The 20,855-nt window shown below is 40.7% G+C and overlaps 1 protein-coding gene across 1 annotated transcript; it reads left to right on the top strand.

Moving 5' to 3' along the window:
- Window positions 1–18,339: 18,339 nt before the first annotated feature.
- On the top strand, window positions 18,340–20,073 carry LOC133380780 (E3 ubiquitin-protein ligase Topors-like). Its single transcript, XM_061618821.1, has one exon. The coding sequence runs from the start codon at window positions 18,340–18,342 to the stop codon at window positions 20,071–20,073; it is 1,734 nt and encodes a 577-aa protein (XP_061474805.1).
- Window positions 20,074–20,855: the final 782 nt, after the last annotated feature.

Genomic DNA, 20,855 nt, shown 5'->3' with positions numbered 1-20,855 from the left:
AGCATATTGGTGACACCGCAGCCCAAACCTCCTGATGATAGCTCCCAGCGGTTTTATATAGATGTTAAATAGCATGGGAGAGAGGATAGAGCCCTGTGGCACTCCACAAGTGAGGGGCCAAGGGTCTGAAACCTCATCTCCCAATGCTACCTGTTGGTGCCTGTCAGAGAGAAAGGAACGGAACCACTGTAAAACAGTGCCTCCTATTCCCAATCCTTCCAGGCGATCCAACAGGATACCGTGGTCGACGGTATCAAAAGCCGCTGAGAGATCTAGGAGGACTAGAAAGGTGAATTCTCCCCTGTCTAATGCCCTCCTCATATCATCCACCAAAGCGACCAAGGCTGTTTCAGTACTATGTCCAGTCCTGAAACCTGACTGGTATGGATCCAAGTAATCCGCTTCATCCAAGTGTGCTGACAACTGGCTAGCCACCACTCGCTCAATGATCTTGCCCAAAAATGGCAAATTCGATATGGGGCGAAAGTTGTTCAAGACTTGGGGATCCAAGGATGAAGAAACCTCAGACCTAGGGACTGAAGGTGACCACCGCCCCCAAGGTATCTCTCTGGCCCTCAGGACTCTCCCAAGCCATACCTCCTTCCCCAGAGTTGCCCCTCCCCAGCCCTGCTTTGCGCCTCCCTCAAGAGCTTTTGCCTGGCTGGAACGTGCCCTTGAACTATGATAATGCCTCTTGCTTGCTTGCTTAAGCAAGGAAATGGAGAGTTGTGAGTGGGCGCATGTAGAAATCTTGTGTGTATGGCTGGAATAACATGCAAAGAGTGTGTTGCTCTGCCCACTCTTGTCTCTGGCCCCGCCCACTAATGATATGTGGCTCCTGGAAGGTTACCCATGAGGAAATGTAGCCCTTGGGCTTAAACCACCTCTTGTTTAGATAAATAGGTAATTTCTAAAGACGGAATTCAGCAGATCTATTTCCCGCTATCCTCTTTCAGGAGCTCATTTTTTAATATTAGTGCAAAACTATAGGAAAACAAGGAAGGGTAAACAACAACATATTTTTGTCATTCTGCACTATCAGGGTATTTTACTGAATATTCTGGTATCTTGCCCCATGGTTAAGCAGAAAATAGCTCTGGCTACCAACTGTATATTGCACCTTTAAGTTCCGTGACTTACTGGACAAGGACCATCTTGGGGCACAACATTAAAGCAAATTGACAGGACTATAATGCAGAGCTTGGAAAAGTTACTTTTTTAAACTACAACTCCCATCAGCCCCAGTCAGCATGGCACTGGAGTGGGCTGATGGGAGTTGTAGTCCAAAAAAGTAACTTTTCCAAGCTCTGCTATAATGTGTTTGCTAGGGCTGATCTCTCTCCCTCTCTCCCCCCTTCTGATTATCTGTGCTAGTCCAAGTAGCAGCTAGTGTTGCCTGTGTTAGATTTCGCTCCTTTTATTTCACTGGGCAACATGCGGCAGCCTTGTTAAAAATGACAACAGACTGCCATTGCTCTCAACAGCATAATATTCGTGTGTGGTGTTTACGATGAGCTAATTAACAACCAGCTTGAAATCCTCGGCCCTGAAAATGTTCATGTTTATCAGTCCCACTCTAAAGGGCTGGCTCTCTTCATTTATGGTAACACAGCTGGCATGAACCACCTTCTGAGCCACAAACGACTTCAGGCAAAAGGCTTAATTGGGAAAGACCTCTCTATGCCATCAACACTCCTCCAGTCAGGTCCACCTTGACAGCAGCACTCACGAACCAAAATATTTATACGTCTCAGTTCCCAAAACAGTAACTGAAGGCACTCAAGAGTAGGGATGGGCAAATCTGACAATTTACATTTTCTCTGTTTCTTATTTTTTCCAGTTCTACATTCTCCACATTTCCGCATCTGTTTGCGATTCTTTTTAAAGTCCTCACGAAAATTCATCAGTGTTTTAATGTGAATGTCTCCTAATGTACACATATTTGCAAAGCAATTTTCCCTAATGTAATGCAACTTTGTATGTTATTTTCACCAATATATGCATTGTATGCATATTTTGCTTGGCTGGAGAACTGCATTGCAAAATTCAAAGAAGTGTGAATTTCAAAGAATGGCTGTGCTTCCGTTTGTGTATTGTTTCAGAAAGTTCAAATTAGATCGGTTTGCAGTTACATGTGAACTGAAATGAATGTCTCCCCAACTCCTAACAAGCGGATTTTTTTTTTAAAGGAACTGTGTCTGTGCAAAAGGATTTTTTAAAAACCAAATGTTATTTTTCGATACCTGTTTATAGTGTTGCTTCCTCTTGACAACACAATAAACATTTTACCCTATTGAGAAGAAACTACTTGAAGAATCAGATGGAAAATAGCTCTTTAATTGCCCACCAGGGTTTTGGTCTGAGATTGAAGGACCTCTGTTGGAATAGAGCAGCTTTAAACCTTTCCTAACATTGGGAAACAGTGAAAAATGACACACCGATATGAAAACAGAGAGTCTTGTGTCACTTTCAAGACTACCTTTGATTGATTTATTGAGGCATACGCTTTTGTGAATAGAGCCCACCTTAGAGGTATGAAATGTTATTCTCAGATAGCTCATACACACACACAGAGAAAAAATGTGAATGGGTAGCTAGACAGACAGATAGCTATGTTTCTATAATATATATCTACCAACTTTGGATAAGACTTTATGCATCTGACAAAGTGGATTCTAGTTCCGTTAAAGCTTATGCCATAATTAATCAATCAATCAATCAATCAAATGTGACACAATACTATTCTTTTTGTTGCAGTAGATTAATATGACTACTCTGGAATTTGCTGCTGATAAGAATTGCTCAGGGCTGAAGTGAATATGAGAGTTGTCATACAGAAGCTGATGTTCTCGATAATTGATTTCCCTTCTGCCCAATTTTAGAACCACTTACCATGTAGAACTGGGTCAACATGTTGTCGGTCTCCATACCCGCTCCAGTAGCAAGTGGAAATATGGGTGTGGAGAATCAAAGCTCCACACAAAAAGTGTTTTTGACCTATTGTCTGGATGAGGCTCAGAAGTCCCAAGGATGTTGCATTCTGCAGTATTCCTGTGGCAAGTATATCATGTGTTTTGGCCCTGAGTGATTCATATATGTAATCAGTTTAGAAATGCAAGGTGTCATGACTACTCTACATTGCAAACTAGTTGTGTGAACTGGATCCCTGTACTATTCTGGCAGTTTTCACCACCCCATGGCTTTCCCTTTTGCTGAAAGAAATCAGAACCATTCACATGAATGGCTTATTGCTGGGGTAGACACCATGGCACCTTTCAGATGTGATTGGATTCCAGCTCCTATTATGCCTCACCATTGGCCATGCTGTCTAGGGCTGATGGGAGCTGGAGTCAAAAAGCATCTGGAGAGCACCATGTTGGCTGCTCATGGCTTATCATATGATACAGCATCTATGTAGCAGCATATTCAAATAGCCAGCATGCCACTCACAGATTGTAGAGTTGGACCTCATTACCTGGGGCCACTGATGGGACCCTGTCATTGCCAGACATCTTTCAAGATTATCAGGGTATATTCTAAACTTTTTTTCTCCAGCTGCACAAGCAGCCAGTATATTGCCCAACCCCCAAACTATTCAGATAATTAGTCCCATCATATATCTTAGCAGGGCTTTTTTTGTGTATGCGACAGTATTCACTAGTATGGAGTACCAGTACCTCTTGCTGTTTAAGAATGTACCTACAGCCAACAGATATGTAGCTTCCTACCCAAATTTAAATGAAAGCTGTCATTGGCCACATCCACACCAGACCTCTGTCAGTGGAATATAAGTCTCCTCTCAGCACCCTTCACAAACTATACTTTCCAGGATTCTTTTGGAGAAGCCATGACTGCCTAAAGTGAAATAAAGGTCTGGCGTGGGTGTGGCCCCTGCTTAGGCAAGCCAAGCAGCTGTGAGTCTGGCTTTTAGAACACTGACAGCTGGTTCTTACTGAGCATGCCCAGGCTTATCATTGACTCCAATGCTAAATTACTTAAATTAATTAAAAATCAGCCAGGCATTTTTTTAAAAAACTGTTAAACTGCAGAAGATTAAGGTCAGAGTATGGGGCAAGGTCAGTAATAGGATTACAGGTATCTGTGAACATGGCTGATTTTTAATTAATTTCAGGAGATTATGAGAACTCTGACAGAAAAAAAGTCCAAAAGGGCTGTGGTTTTTCTCTCTCTCTTTTTACACTTTGAACTCTCAGTTCTCTCTGACTGTTTTGTGTATCACCATGAAAATACAGAGGGTTGTTAAGCAAGTGTTTCTGAGTTCAAGACTGTACGTTTTGTAAGGTTTTGTTTTGAAATGAGCTTATAGGAAGCATCAGAATGGCTTGGAGGTATTTTCAATTTAACATTGCAGAATGTGAAAAATCCATGCTGACGAGAGTATACAGCTTTTAATGATAATCATCAGTCTTGAAGCAGACATGGTTTAATCAACATTGTTTGGCTCTGTATGTGACACAGTCAACACTACAGTGAGGGCCAATTCTTTCCTCAGAACTGAAGAGTCTGTCCCACCAGGCTAATGCTTTCTAGCCACAGCTGATTAAACCCTGAGAATCTCAGTTAATGCCAATGGAGCTGTGTTGATTTACATCAGCCAGGCCATCAAAGGGCAGAGACCACTTTGTAAAGAGTGGTGTAAAAGGCATGTCTCTAGTCTAAAGAGCTTATAACCTAGTAAGATCAGAAAGAAAAATAGCAAAGTCATAGAAGAGACAAGGTTACATATTAAGATTACAAACACATGCAGTTACACAAGAGCTTTGCTCAATTAAGGCCACTCTCATGGCTGTATAATGAAATGGAACCAACTTCCAGACAAAGATGTTTAGGATTGCACTGTCTGTGTTAGAACTTGAAATATTCCTGTTTTGTTAATTAAATTAATGAAAATATAAAATGTACAAAATTCTATTTAATATCAGCTGTCCTCATTTCCCATGCAGGTCTACTGTCTTGTGTTGTCAACTGTTGACTGCTACGTGTCTGATACTCTCAAATATTAATACTTATTTGCTACATGTCAGGCATCATATATAGTTCCATGTCAGATACTGTCAAATATTGCATATTTATTGTCAGATACCATCAAACACTGATGGCCTTTTGGTTGCTTTGGGGAAAAGTAGGACAGCTGGGATGGCTCCTTCTTCATCCACAGTGTCCATTGAGGGCTCCTTCATCAGTGGCAGCTTGTGAACCCTTAAAGATTTTGAACATTCCCTCTACATGCAGCAGGAAATATCCTTTGTTCAAATTCTCACACTTTGCTTCACCTCCGAGTTTGAATATACACTCTTTCAAAGTTTGTATTGGATTGTCTTTTCATCATGTAAGTGAAATTCTCACCAGTTTGAAAGTCAGTGATAATAAAACTGCTAGGCTTCAGTGGCACCAGAATATTGCTTTTCATTTCAGTGCTTTTGCTCACATCCCATGTTGCAAAAACTTCAAGTCTCTCTGTCAGGTGAATGCTGAATCATTTCTTGCTAAGCTTCTAAAGTGTGACTCTTCTTTTAAAACAATTCTGACTATGCTGATGATTGGAGATGAACAGCCTTAATCTGGTTCATTTCCACATTGCATGTGTTGACTGGTTTCATCCCTGTTTCTAGGGGGGTTCACACATTACATTCAATGAGTATACAGTCTCTGCACATGTGTACACAAATAGTTGAGCTGTACACTCGTACAGTTATTCACACATAACATTCTACAAGTGTGTACCTCTATACACAACAGTTGAGCTGTACAAACCATTAATATTTCATATCATACAAACAGTCATACTTGTGTAGAGACCATTTGTGTCTGTGTTCAGTGTGATGCGTGAACACACCTACAGGATGGATTTTTTTCCCTGGAGAATGCAAAAAATTCCACACAAATTTAATACTTTAAATAAAATGCTTATAAGGTGGTCCAAGACTGTCTCTGCCGTAGTAGTACTAGTAGAAGTTCTTCTACTGTATGGCAGAAGAAGCTACTGTGGTGCCCTCCAGATGTTATGGATTACAAGTCACAGCTGCCCCAACCAGCATGGTCAATGGTCAGGAATGATGGATGTTATAGTTAAAAACATCTGGAACACAGCTCCAGTACAAAAAAGGGGGGAGGGAGTCAATTACTAATTTAATCAAGTAGAAGTAAATTTCCCTAATGAAGTCTACAGGTCAGACCAGCCTTTCCCAACCAGTGTGCCTCCAGATGTTGTTGGACCACAATTCCCATCTTTCCTGACCATTGGCAATGCTGTCTGAGGCTGATGGGAGTTGTAGTCCAACAACATCTGGAGGCACACTGGTTGGGAAAGGCTGGGTTAGACATATCAAGTCGAGGCAGAAAAAGTGCTATTAAGCTTTTCCATTTGATGACTGTCTGAAATAAAACTCCTCACATTATCCATTGTTGTAACTATATATTCTTCCAACAAATTTGCTGTCGTCTTTGGAGAGAGGATGGAATATTAAAACTGGACAATGTTTTCTTCCAAGCATCGGATACTAAAATCAGTTACTCTAAGACAGTGAAACAGAATATGGAGAGAAGAGTAAAACTTTATCTCTCTTGATAAAGTACTAGGTTACCATAGAGCAAGGGTTAGAGAACTAGTGACCCTCTGGATATTGTTGGACCATCAACCCCAGCTAGGATTGCCAATCGTCAAGAATGATAGGAATTGTAATCCAACAACATCTGGCAGGGTGAGGACATTTTCCTCTCCCAACGTAGGGTTGTATCCAGTAAAGTTGTTCTGTTAGCACAAGGACTTCTTCTGGCACAATGGAACTTCATCTCCCTCTTCTGTCACTGCATCCCTTCCCCCAAATCTGTTCTAAAGGGTTGGAGGCAGGGATGAGAAATAAATTTAATTTTGTTTGCATTTTAAGGAGAAACAACCTAATTTGCATTTCTCAAACCAATGTGCAAACTGAAACACAATTATCCTTTGAAATTTGCACTTCTTCAAATTTTGCAATCCAGTTGTCTAACCAATGTGTACAAAAATGCACACATTGGGGGAAAGTATGCATAAAATGCATTCATGGAAATAACATGCAAAATTGCATTATATTGCTTGGGAAAATATGTATATTAGCCAAGGATGCATACAAAATGCGTATATCAGGAGAAATTTGCATTGAAATGTTGATGAATTTTCATACGGATTTTTTTTAAAAAAGGCAAATTGTTGCAGAAATGTGAAGAACTGAATTTAAGAATGGAAAAATGGGGAACTGAGAGAAACTAAAATTGACAAATTTGCCCCTTCTTTGTTGGCGGAACCCCCAGAAAAGATTTGGGGGGAGGTAGGCAAGGGGAGAGGAGAGGGAGAGGAAATCCTGTGTCATAGGTAGAAGTCCTTGTGCTAATGGAACAACTTTGTTGGATACAACCCATAGAATTATTCCAATATGAATAGGTGACAAAGGGTAGATCTGGAATATATTTATTTACTACATTTTATCCCACCTAAGGAGTTCAGAGAGCTCAACAGCAGTGTGAACAGGAATGAACCTGGAATGAAACTGTCCCCAAAAGTGAAATCTGAAGTAGTTTTTTGAGGTGATCAGTTGAACCTTCTGAGGAATGCTGAAGGATACCAAAAGATATAGATAACATCAATGGGATTTGTGAATTGGGGCATCTCTGTATCACTAGGGCATTACTGGACTTTCCCAAACATGGGATTTCACCAAAAATGAATTTGGGAATTCTTTTTCAGGAAAATTAATTCAGTTAATCAGGAACATTGTCAACATCCCTAACGTGACCATTAAAAAAAAAAATCCCCTCCAAAGCACTCTTGCTCATTCATGACATCCATCACAAGGAGTGAGAATTCTGTCCCACCTCTCTAGAACCTGACTTGCTACCATAACCAGGTCAAGGACCAAGAACCAGTGAGACAGAAGAGAAAAACCTGGCTCTCAGCAGCAAGGTAAACAAGAAAGTGGGTGAGAAGAGAACTATACGTTCATGGGGGGAGAGAGAGGGAGGTGGGGGAAAAAGCTTTCTTCCTTCAGAATAGGGCAGGAAAAGAATCACACACATCTAAAAACTGGATTTTCTGCTAGTCAAAATATTTTTCCACCCTGCTTTAGGGTATTTTCAGAATCAAAACAGAAATTAGAACAATAGAATAGTATTCAATTAAATAATAGCACAAGGATTAGTGCTAGTGTAATGGAAATTTCCCCACTCTCCTCTCCCTGTATGCACCCCACACCACCCCCAAATCTGCTCTGGAGTGTTGGGGGAAAACCCCCCCCCGAATCTGTCTGCTCAGGGGGAGAAAATGAGGGAAACATCCAGTTGCACTAGTGCTAATTCTTGTCCTAGTGCTGTTATTTAGTTTAATATAGTCCATAGAGTTGCAGGGGCCTTTGTAGACCATCTATAGCCCGACCTACTACTAGACATAGGAAATCCAGAGCTAAAGCATTCCCAACAGATGACTATCCAGTCACTCCTTGAAAACATCCAGCAAGGGAGAGTCCACTACTCCTTTAGGTTACTGGCTTTATTATCAAACTTCTCTTACCTTCAAGAAGTTTCTCCTAATATTCAACCAAAATCTACACTCCTTTAATGTAAGTCCATGAGATCTAGGGTTGCCTTATGGGACAGCAGAGAAAATAAGTATTTGCCCTCTACTATTTGATGGACTACAACAAAAAACATAACCCAAGTTAAAATACAAAATTTGCTTGTGGCACAATTTTAGTCTGAACTATTTTGGCTGCACCATCTGAACCACTGCTATCTACCATGCCACACCCAGGACCTCATCCACAGAAGTGTCCTATTTTCAAAATAGAAAGATATACCATGACACAGATGAAGTATATACATTCCCAAGATATATCAGTTTTCTCTGAAGATAAAGCACAAAGATTATGGTGGTCAGGTCATGCGGAAAGGTAAGATTGCTGGGAAAGGCTGAGGATATAAATATATGAATAAAATCCTGTTCAGGCAAAGTTTGTGAATAGACTAAAGATGGATCCAATATTTGACAAAAGGCTTGAAGAACTAAAGGTAATAAATGAAAAAGCGGAATCCTAGAGTGCAGTTTGATGGATAATAAATGTGAACACATCTGAGGGTCTTATGTGCTTGCATACAGAAGATGAATTATGATAGTGTTTCGACTTGGAGAGAATTTTGCTTATCAGTGACTGGTGACAGTGTAAGGGGGCAGCAGAAGAGAGGAAGAGTGAAAATTGCATGACTGTGAGTATTGGGCAATGAGCACCCAAGGCAGAGAAATAAAAATCCAGATCAGGTGTAGGTAGATGCTAGATTGGGATCTACTTGTACGTCTCTGAGTCATTTACAGTAGATTAGCAGGTTTTCTGCCTCCCATTTTTTTTAAATAGCAGCAAAAAAGGCTTCTTTTCTGTTTAAATTAGCCTGCTGAGCTGAAGAAAGCTGAGGAGGGGGAACCAGGAGAGTTTTTGTCTGACAAAACAGTGAGCTAGTTTTGTCTGACAAAACTTCTGGTACTGAGCATGTGTTCAGAAGCACCCTGCTCCTTCATTCTATGTCCTCCCCCGCTATTTTGCACCCTGGGGATCTCAGGGTTGGTGGACCTTGGGGTTCTAGTAAAAGCAAACAAACAAATCAGATCCTGCAAGCCTCAAGTCTGCCCACCTCTGAATTAGATTATATGCACAATCTAGTTTGGGATAATCAGAGAGCTTCAAAAGCCCCAGGAGCTGTCCAAAATCAAGTTCTTCATTGGATGGGGCTGAAACTAAGAGATGTGTTTGAAAAGAGAGTGGCAGCCGACAACGAAACAGGCAGTTTGGAAATGGGTAGAAGTCAAGGCCTGGAGGAGACTGGTTTTCCAGTTAAAGACCCAGGGTAACCTGGAAGAATGTCATAGGCTAATCAGTTTATGGAGAACCAACAGAGTTCTCTAAGGGTAGAGCCATGCTAGGGCTTGAAGATTCTGTCCCTGTTGACTTCCATTCTGCAGCCTGGAAAGAATCACCATAAGAGGGATCAGTATATGCTGACCAGGAAGTACTTAAGATATACAACAGGTTGATGAATATAGCATCCATATTGAACTGTGTTTTCAAGTACAGCAGATCAATTACATATCTAAAGCTTCATGTGGTAGGCCAAGCAAAACTGAAGCTGATTACCACTGGAGTTTGCCATTGGGTAGCTTACTAAATCAACCTGTGCATTAATATATTCACAGTAAGATGCAAATTTTTGTACAGTTGAAATACTGTGGAACTTTGCCAGTTCCCTACATTGATTTTTTTATTGGGAGATCCATTCTGTATATCTATTCAAAACATACAACATGCAATGGCTATTGTTTTGCTTTGCAGTGATCCAATATTCTTTAGGCAACACAAAGAACCAAGCATGATTTGGTGTGGATTTCTCATGAGTAACCTCTATATAAACCAAAGAAACTTGTGCACTGAGTACTTCACTTTACATGGTTTGTGAGTAGACCTTGAAGGGACCCAAATCACCACACTATTGTTTACATTGTACTGAACTAAATGAAGGTGAGTTGATGAAAAATATTTGCATAAAAAGAAAATAGGTTTCAAACTGCCCACAATTTCTTGATATTATATAAAGAGCAGTTAGCAATTTTTAGCACAGAAATGAAAAACATCCATCAGAAGTTTGGTGCTGTTGATTGTCTAGGAGAAAATAAGTTAGATAGCCTTCTAATACAGCCATGAGAGTAGCTTTATACTACAGCCAGTGTTATGAGATATCAAATATTGGGAATTTTTCATCTTTGATTCATCTCAGTGAACCAGAGTTTGAAAAGGCCTGCAACAGCAAAGATTCCTGGGAAACAGCCCCTCTGTGACCTCTGAGTACATATCTTGCAATGCCTGAAGGTATATACTTCCTGATTCATGGAAATTTGGGATTTGTCACCCAGTAAGAATTCTGGTGTCTCAGCATTAAACTGCTCAACTGTTGGGACGTCAGAGTGGATTCAGATGCCTGATGGCAGTTCTAAATTGGGGGCTTTTTGGAGGCATTTGTAAGATGCAGAACTCTACATATGGCCAGCAACGAAGTAGAAAGTTTTCCAATTCCTAAATTGCCATCCAAACCAAATAATAGATCACAGCAAAACCAAACTACTGTGTTCTTGGATCAACAGAACAACCTGCATTTTTGTTATGTTCCTGTCTACTTGGTACCATGATATCCTGTGCTCCTGATTCAACTTTCTGCTTGATGTGTTTAACAGCTTTAAATATGAGGCAAGATGAAGCTTGCAGTGCTTCAATGTCACACGGGGGTTGATTTTTTTGTTGTTGCTGCATTTCCAACATTCTCAACTACTAAACAATCTACAGACTTAAGTCAGTGTTCACCTAACAGAAGCATTCAACTTTCTGAGGATGAACTTTGGGTTAAAAGGCAACTTCATTCCAAGCTTGAAAGGACTGCTCTTGTCATAATCAATGTATAATGTAAACATTGAAGAAAGCAGATTTGTATAAGTTTGTGTTGGGTCTTATAATGTTTAATGTTCTGACTATTCAACCTTTCCTATTACTTGTGAATGCTATGATGAAGGGTAATTTACTGTTTATCTCTACTGCTTTCTCTAAAATACCAAGGAATGGTTTGTTCTGGTCTGTGTGGAGAAAGAATGTGTGTGTGTGAGACAACCGGCTTGTCCAGTTAATGTGTGTCAAGCCAATGGATGTATGAGAATGTGTGTAATAATGAGCAATAGTATTTGTGCATCTTCATCAGTTCTTCTTTAATGGATGTATTTGCAATGTTTTAATTAGGAAGTGACTTTTTTTTCAAGTCCCTCTTTGGACACTTCAAAAGATCCAATTCTGCCCAGAGTTTCATAATAGAATCATTCCAGTATCTCTAGGATATGGCCTTAAAGATTTACAGGGGTTGTTTTCACACACTACATTTCAGACACAATTGGGAACAGCTAAAAAGATGGGGGAACAAGCTACTTTACAGGTAAAGCATGAAAATCAAGCTATTACTGGAATTGCAGCCAAAATTAAAGATATAGGAGTACACATGGTAGGATGCATTGTTTGGATGGAGCCAAGATTCTTCTGGGGCTTTTGACTATTATGATGCATCCAATTGGGGTCATATTAATTGGACAGTGTATGGCAATAATTGGAAAGCAAGTTTTGATCAAATGGATGATATCCCAGGCTTGAAATCTGAGGAAGTTGGAGGAACGCATCAAGTTCCGGAACAACTTAAGGAAGCGTTAATTACGTGTGATTGAACACGCTAATTAACGAGGGGGGGACTGTTATGAGATATCAAATATTGGGAATTTTTAATCTTTGATTCATCTCAGTGAACCAGAGTTTGAAAAGGCCTGCAACAGCAAAGATTCCTGGGAAACAGCCCCTCTGTGACCTCTGAGTACATATCTTGCAATGCCTGAAGGTATAGACTTCCTGACTCATGGAAATTTGGGATTTGTCACCCAGTAAGAATAGGTGCTCCTTTCAAACAAAGGAAATGTTTATGATAATCTAGGCCATCACGAGGAAACAGAATAGCTCCTTTCAAACTAGGAGGTGTTGTGCATTTCTAAGCCTTTGGAGAAGACAGGATAAACTCCTGTCAAACAAAGAAACTGTTTTACACAAAGATTATGATAATCTTAACCTTGAGGAATCATCAGGAATCTACAGCAGGAGATCACATCTATTATCTGGGAACTTATCAGGAAATGAGTGGCTCCACATTCTCCTGATCACATTTACTTCGGGTTTACTTTGGGGTCAGTTTAGTTAGGAAAAGGTATAAAACATGAGGAGTGAGAAGGGGAGTTCAGTTCATCTTCTGGGGGGCTGTGACAACTGCTTTTCTTATCAACGCACGCTAGCATCTTTGGGACAATTTCAGAGCTATGGATTTGGGTGAGAACTTTCAGATCTGGCGCTGGTTACAAAGGGTGGAGCTTTTGCTCATTGGGCTAGATACGAAAGTCTCTCTCTCTCTCAGCTTTAGGCTTGCAGCAACTCTCCAGGAAAGGTATATGCAACTATCTGGGCCTTTTTCTTTCCTTTTTTCTTTCTTTCTGTGTGGGTGAGCTTAATGTGAAAGTGTTTATAGGGCTAGTCTCTTTGCTTTAGTCTATCCAGTGTTGCTGAATGAATGAATGAATAATAGTTAGAAAACTACTCATTGTTAACTGCAATTGTAAACTGCAATATTTTCCCTTGTTCCTTCTCTTAATAAAACCACTCTTTATTTTACTTGCAGTGTATGTGTTATTGAGTTAAGGGTAAAATTATACATGTTCTAGGGGTGACGTGCGGGTAACTCCAGCAAAAGATCCTGCTGCTCTCTTTTGGGGAATTTGGATTTCTAGTGAGCTCTGCTCATGAGGAAGTTCAAGGTCCCTTCGTAACACCAGCATGGATTTTTCACATTCCACAATGTTAAATTGAAAATACCCCCATGCCATTCTGATGCTTCCCATAAGCACATTTCAAAACAAAACATTATGAAACTTATAGTCCTGAACTCAGAAATGCTTGCTTAACAACCCTCTAAGTTTTCATGGTGATACATAAAACAGTCAGAGAGAATCAAGAGCTCAAAGTATAAAACACGAGGAAAAAATTCCAGACCCCTGTTGGACCTTCTTTTGTCAGTGGTCTCATAATTTGTTGAAATTAATTAAAGATCAGCCATGTTCACAGAGTACCTGTAATCCTATTGCTGACTTTGCCCCATATTCTGACCATCATCTTCTGCAGTTTAAAGGTTTTAAAAATGCCTGTCTGATTTTTAATTAATTTAAGAAATTTTATATTGAATTCTATTATAATGTCAGGTATGTTTAGTAAAAAAACAACTGTCAGTGTTCTAAGAGGCAGACTCACAGCTGTTGTCTTGGCTAATGAGGTGGCCACACCCACATCAGGCCTTTATTTCACTTTAGACAGTCAAGGCTTCCCTCAAAGAATCCTGGGAAGTGGAGGTTGTGAAAGGTGTTGCGAGTTGTTACGAGACTCCAATTCTCCTGACAGAGCTCCAGTGGTCAGAGTGGTTCAGGCAGCCCCTCTTCTGGAAATTGTAGCTCTGTGAGAATAGGGCATCTCCTAGAAACTCTCAGCATCCTTCACAAACTACCCTTTCCAGGATTCTTTGGGGGAAGCCATGACTATCTAAAGTGAAATAAAGGTCTGGTGTGGATGTAGCCAATGACAGCTTTGGTTTAAATTTGGGTGTGAGACTACATGTGCCTGCTGCAGAATAAAAAGGTGAGGAAAACCCTGAAAAACAATGTTTTCCTTTGGAAAGGAAAGGGGGTTCCCTCTGCCCAGTGCCCACCAATCTCCTCCCCCTCCTCTCCCCTTTCTCCCTACCCCTCCCCTTCCTCTCTTTTTCTCCCCCTTCCCCTTCCATGTTACCAAATTCTTCCAAGCTACACAGGAAGTGGATTGGACTGTGAAAGACCAACCCAAATTGTTTCCATTTTTACACATTTGTAGGGCAGTACAATATGTCAGAGAGGAGTTCAGGTCTCCTGCTCCCCTGGTGCATTCACTACAGCTGCCCAATTTCCGTGCTTTTTAAAATTTGATAGAAATATCTGTTGGCTATAGGTGCATTCTTAAACCGCAAGGGTTTTTTTGCCTATTAGTGAATATGTTTATTTTGAAGAAGCAGCTGGTACATGCTAAATGAGTCTGAAAACTATATTACACATTTTCCCCTTTGTGCTAAGACCATGGAAACGGCTGACTGGAGCCCATAAGAATTAAGGGGATGCTGCAAATTGGAAGAATGATTAGTTTAAGTGTGATGAGGCCATAAGCTGTAGCAAGGGCCATAAATCACTGTCAGAATCAGGAACCAATCTCATTGGAAAGTCTAAATTACTTTAAATTAGTCCTGTTCATTTCCCGCTACCATTTTTGAGTTTGACTTTGCTTGTTTCCCATTGAAGTTCTTGGCGCAGATCCTATTACACCAAAATGACTAGTTCTTCTAATATTTACTTTTGAATGTCTTGATATATTTAGATTGAGTTATTTGCAGAATAATTAGTATAGTTGTCATTTTGTCATTGGTATAAGGTGCTGCCTGCCTTTAATAAGGCTATATAATAGAGAGGAATCCTGACACCTATAGGATTCTCCTATTGCTGTCGGACAATTTGTTTCAGCAGTTCATTAATTCTCAGCTATAAGGTTATGCAAGTGGCAGCAATTCTTGCATGTACCTGAATTAGGCCTTCATGTAACCACTGCAAATATGCATACAGAATATTTCCATGCTCACTTTCTGCTTTCAAGTGAGGAGGGTTTTTCCCAAACAAAAGTTATGTATATTAAATCAGGTTGGAGGGATACTTAAGTGGGTAGTTAGGAGTGGGTGTAGGTGGCAAAGATGAGTGCTGTGTACAAAACTGGATAGGGAACTTAAGGTCAGGTTTTACTTGACTCTTGGGTGTCTAGTGCAAACGTACCAGGTGCAAAAACGTACCAGGTGCAAAAGGAGGTGGCAGATCCTAACCTTAAGAAATGCAAAGATGCCAATTAAAACCTCAATTAAAATAAACAATATCAGGGAGCTTTTGTATGTCCTTAGTACACTAGTAATGTTGTTAGATCCAGCTCTTTGTTATCATAAATAGAATAGCAGCTTGATGTCATCTTCTCAAAGGTAAGACCCACCAGCAAAGGCAGCATTATGAGCTGGATCTTTTCGAGTCTGTGATTATGACATCATCAAAATGCCCAGTAAGAATGTTGCTTATCCCAAGGCTGTTCAAGAGACATGGATCCTTAAGGGAAAGGCAGAGACATGAGGAAAAAAGGAGGCTGGAGACGACCTCAGAGTGGAGTGAAAAAGAGATACTAGACAAGAAGGAAACAAAATTTTAGCAAATATCTCTAGGTAATACTTTTGCAGGCTCTTTGGGGTTGCCTGGCTCTGTTTCTCTTGGTGAACTCTCTGTCAGATGGTCCTGAGCACTGGTAGAATAAAGTAGCTAAGAGCTGTGAACTGGGAAGAAAATCCTTGTGTGAATCTTGCCTCAGCCTTGAATGTCCAAGTGGGTCATTCCTACTTCCACAGTATTAATTGTTGACCGTTGTAAGGATTTCTTACATAATCTTTGTGAAATGATTTGAATGCTCAAAACAAGCTATACCTAAAAACTAAGGATCATTATCTTTTTCTAGATTACATCCCATTTATTGCTGGTGGTTTCTAAGTGAAATGAATGGGTCCTTTGCTCAATATGACGTCTTTCCAGTTAAACTTTGGCAAGACTTGGAGGGCTGATGAATCTGAGTATTGTTCTTTTTATCAGAAGTGGTGTGCTAGGTGGGGCGGAGCTGCCACACTAACTTCCTGGCTGGTGGGTGGGAAGGGGAGGTCGGCATGGTCCAAATGCACTGTGAGAGCCAATTTAGAACCCCTGCCAGGGCATTCACGTTGTACCATACCAACCTCCCCAATGTCTTTCCTTCCTGCAGTGAGTCACCTTGCCAGGAATCTAGCTTAGTGGTTCTGCACCACCCAGTGAGCCACTTCTGCTTATCATTTATTTGGAAGAACTTTTAAGTAACATTAGTGACCCAGCAGGATCTCTAATTTTGCTTTCTTTCTTTCTTTCTTTCTTTCTTTATTTATTTTTAATTGAATTTATATCCCGCCCCATAGCCGAAGCTCTCTGGGCGGTTCATAACAGATAAGCATCCAATATACAATTAAAACATATATTAAACAAGTTAAAAACTAAACCTAATCAAACACATAAACAACTATAAAACACAATACTACATGTTAAATGTTAAAAAGTATTAAATTGATTGAATATTAAGATGTTAACAAGTTAAGGTATCAATATCAAAATGTTAAAAATATTAAATATTAAAATGTTAAAATGCCTGAGAGAAGAGGAAGGTTTTTACCTGGTGCCGAAAAGATAACAATGTTGGCGCCAGGCGTACCTCATCAGGGAGAGAATTGCATAACTCGGGGGCCACCACTGAGAAAGCCCGTTTTCTCATTGTCACCTTCCGGGCTTCTCTCTGAGTAGGCCCCCGTAGGAGGGCCTTTGATGTTGAGCGCAGCGTACGGGTAGGTTCATATCGGGAGAGGCGTTCCGTCAGGTACTGTGGTCCCAGGCCGTGTAAGGCTTTATAAGTTAAAACCAGCACCTTGAATCGAGCCCGGAAGCATATAGGCAGCCAGTGGAAGCAGGCCAGAATCAGTGTTATATGTTTGGACCTCCGAGTCCCTGTTAACAGTCTGGCCGCTGCATTTTGCACGAGCTGTAGCTTCCGAACCGTCTTCAAAGGCAGCCCCACGTAGAGTGCATTGCAGTAGTCCAATTTAGAGGTTACTTAAAACATGCCTATCCCAACTTTCATTTGAAAGGATTCCAAGCTACTTTAGAAACCTGAAACATGGATATATATAGTATCTTTAAATAAATCAGCATGTAAAACCACTTCGGTAAATTAAAAAGCCATGGTGAATAGGAAGGTCTTTGCTTGAGGTCAAAAACAAGGAGCGTGGATGCCAGGTGAGTCTTCTTGGGGCGGGTCTTCCATAGTTTGGGGGGGGGACTGCTGAATGGGTCCTCTTCCTTGTTGGCATCACTTTTGAAGGGATGCCACTGGGAGAAGGGTCTCAGCAGGTGACCTAAGGGCCCAGGTGGGTGGGTTGACACAGAAGGCACTCCTTGAGGTAGCTAGGTCCCAGGATGTAGGGATTTAAAAGTGAGTACTAGCACTTTGAGTAGAGCTCACAAGTGGACCTCCGTAATGCTTAACACATGATGCAACCCATTGCATTGCATCTAGTTGCACCCTGAGGAAGGTGCTTCCCTTGAATCTGATATTTCCATGTCTAGAGAGGATTGCACTCCCCTTCAAAGGAGCACCTTCCTTAAAACTCAATACAGATATTATAACACAATAATTAAAATGACAGAAAATCAATAAACTTTATAACACAACAGCCAACCAAAAAGCTCTCACTGCTCAAATATACAGTTAGTCATCAAAAGCCTGGCCAAATAAATATGTTTTAAGGTCATGCTTACATGTTAGCAATGTGTGGGACGATCTGGTCTCAGTCAGAAGGGACGAGTCTCCTCTACAGATTTGTATGAGATCAGCCTGCTAGGCAGAATGAACTAAGAGTTTCAATTCAGATGTTTTATTGTTAAATCCAACAACGTTATCACGAAAATAGCACATTTTCCATAATTATTTATTTGTCAATTTTTGATTAAGAAACAAGTTTACTCAGATTGACTGGGCTCTCTTTTTTCTTATTCATCAGAGTATGGCATCATCCAATGAAGAGCTTAATTCTGATAACAGCTTTTCATCCGTGCCTGGCTCAGGAAATGAGAACATTGCCCTAGCAACAGATGGACCTTCTGACTCAAGGTGCCCTATCTGCTTGGAAAGAATAACGAATGTTGCCTTCTTAAACCCCTGCTTTCATAGATTCTGTTTTGTTTGCATCCTAGAGTGGTCAGAAAGGAAAGCAGAATGTCCACTCTGTAAGCAGCATTTTAACTCTTTCTTTCACACCATAAGATCTGACACTGATTTTGAAGAGTACATTATTCCCTTTGAAAATGCATCCTTTGGCCTGTGTGGACAGAGGTCAGCAATTGCTCAACTATCCGAGTCACTGCCAGACAATGGGATCTTGTATGAAGGATTCTCTGATGATAGGATGAGAACACTTGATGAACTGATGAGACAGCTTGGGATAAGGAGGTCATCTCACCCAGGAGGTATAACCCTTGGGCAAATTCGAGAGCAGGTTACAATTAAGTTCAGGAGGGACCTTTATCGATCTGGAGTGCGTGTCAGGAATGTCCAAAGTGGAGGCTTTTATAGAGATATATCAGCAGATTTTTTCCACAGGAACCCTGTCCGTCTTAACAGGTTGGTTCCCTGGTTGAAACGTGAGCTGAGAGTGCTATGTGGTACACATGCATCCTTGATCAACAACATACAGCATATCATTTTGAATAACATTACCATCTATGATATGGACAGCCAAGCTTTTGCTGACATTATGCAGCCTCATTTACTCCATTACACCAATCATTTCTTGCATGAATTCATCAGTTTTGCCTGCTCCCCTTTCAATATTAAGATTTATGACTGGCGAGCCAGTTATGACATTCCTTTTCCTATACATGATGATGTGTTCCTGTCCTATTCATCATTTACTACATCATCTTCAGAAGAAGAAGAAGAGGAGGAGGAAACGGAAGAGACTGATGAGAATGAGGGAGAAGATAGAGAATCAATGACAAGTAATGAGGAAAGAACTTGGGATGACGAAATAGGAGGAGCAACCAGTTCCAGTTCAGATCAGACTCTGGATGAGTTTTTTCTTCCTTTTGGATCTTCAGATGGGGCACTCGTAAGAAGTGAAGACAATATGCATGTATTTTTCCAAGCTGATGCACATTTAAGTCCACACAACAGACATTGCCCATTATACAAATGTGTCCACAATGAGATAGAAGAGAGTACACCGATGCTGTGCGAGTCCATCCCCAATAGTATGGAGAGTGCACAACACAATGTAGATGATGATGAAGAAGAAGAGATGGTAAATGAGCAGAAGGCCTTAAGGAGTCATAGCTTTACTGGTAGCATTCATAGTGCAAGTACAGCTATCTCTGATGTTGGCCAGATTGCTAGCAGTAATCGAATGTTTGATGCTTTGCAGGTTCCATCTCAAGAGCAAGAGACAGATAGCTTGGATCAGACACCATCACAACGAAAGGACATAGTTAGTACCAAGCTGATCCATCACAAAGGAGAGGAGATCATTGTCATTGAGGTGCTTCAGCCCCAAACAGAAGACATTTTGGTTATTGAACACATAGAGCTGAAAACAAGAGAAATGGATGACACTGGTCAAATGCCATGGCAAGGTGAACAAACGGCCAACTCTATGGGACTGCAATCTACTGCAGAAGATGCCCCAAGCAGTTCTGGTACCAAGTGGGATGGTGGATGTTTTTCATGTATCAGAAGACCTTGATTTGCACATCAGGAAAATCAGTCCAATAACCAACAAGGGAACTTATTAATTTGTTCTCTTATTGAGGTTACACATGTTATGCTCAAACCAATAAATTCATATATATGAAAAAAAATGAGTTGAATTTATGATAACAGAAATCTGGTGTTAATCTGAAGCAAAACACTGATAATCAAAAGACCATTGCATAACTTACCTAAACAATTACAGGAAACAATGTAGAGGGGGCAAACATGATCTAAAGAATTTTGACAGGATCCTCATCATTTAGCTATCATATTAGGACAGCCTTTTCCAACTAGTGGGCCTCCAGATGTTGTTGGACTACAACTCCCATCAGCCTCAGCCAGCATTGCCAATGGTCAGGAAAGATGGGAATCATGGTCCAACAACATCTGGTGGCCCACTAGTTGGGAAAGGCTGTATTAGGAAGTGGTGCTACTCACACATTTTAAGCCACACCAGAGAATTATTTTGAGGGACAGCAGAGGACAGCTCTTGTGGGATGCTTTATGAATCTTGCATAAACAATTTCTATGAATTTTCTGTATAGATATTTTCATTAAAACAAGACTATCACTCCCCTTCTGTTTTGGGTGGGTTCATCAGAAACTACGCTGCACAGAGATCTAGTCCACTGGTAACCAAAGTGGTACCCTCCAGATGTTGCTGGACCCCAACTCCTATCAGCCCCAGTCAGTGTGGAAAATGGTTTGGAATAATGGGGAATTGTAATCCAACAACATCTGGAGGGCACCAAGTTTGCTACTCCTAATATGGTA

The sequence above is a fragment of the Rhineura floridana genome, chromosome 1 (assembly GCF_030035675.1).
Source record: "Rhineura floridana isolate rRhiFlo1 chromosome 1, rRhiFlo1.hap2, whole genome shotgun sequence".
NCBI lineage: Eukaryota > Metazoa > Chordata > Lepidosauria > Squamata > Rhineuridae > Rhineura > Rhineura floridana.
The sequence above is the reverse complement of the archived record's forward strand: the minus strand, read 5'-3'. Positions and strand labels throughout refer to the sequence as shown.

Excerpts from the sequence above, each read along its gene's own strand:
- LOC133380780 (XM_061618821.1), top strand. The coding sequence starts at position 18,340 with ATGGCATCATCCAATGAAGAGCTTAATTCTGATAACAGCTTTTCATCC.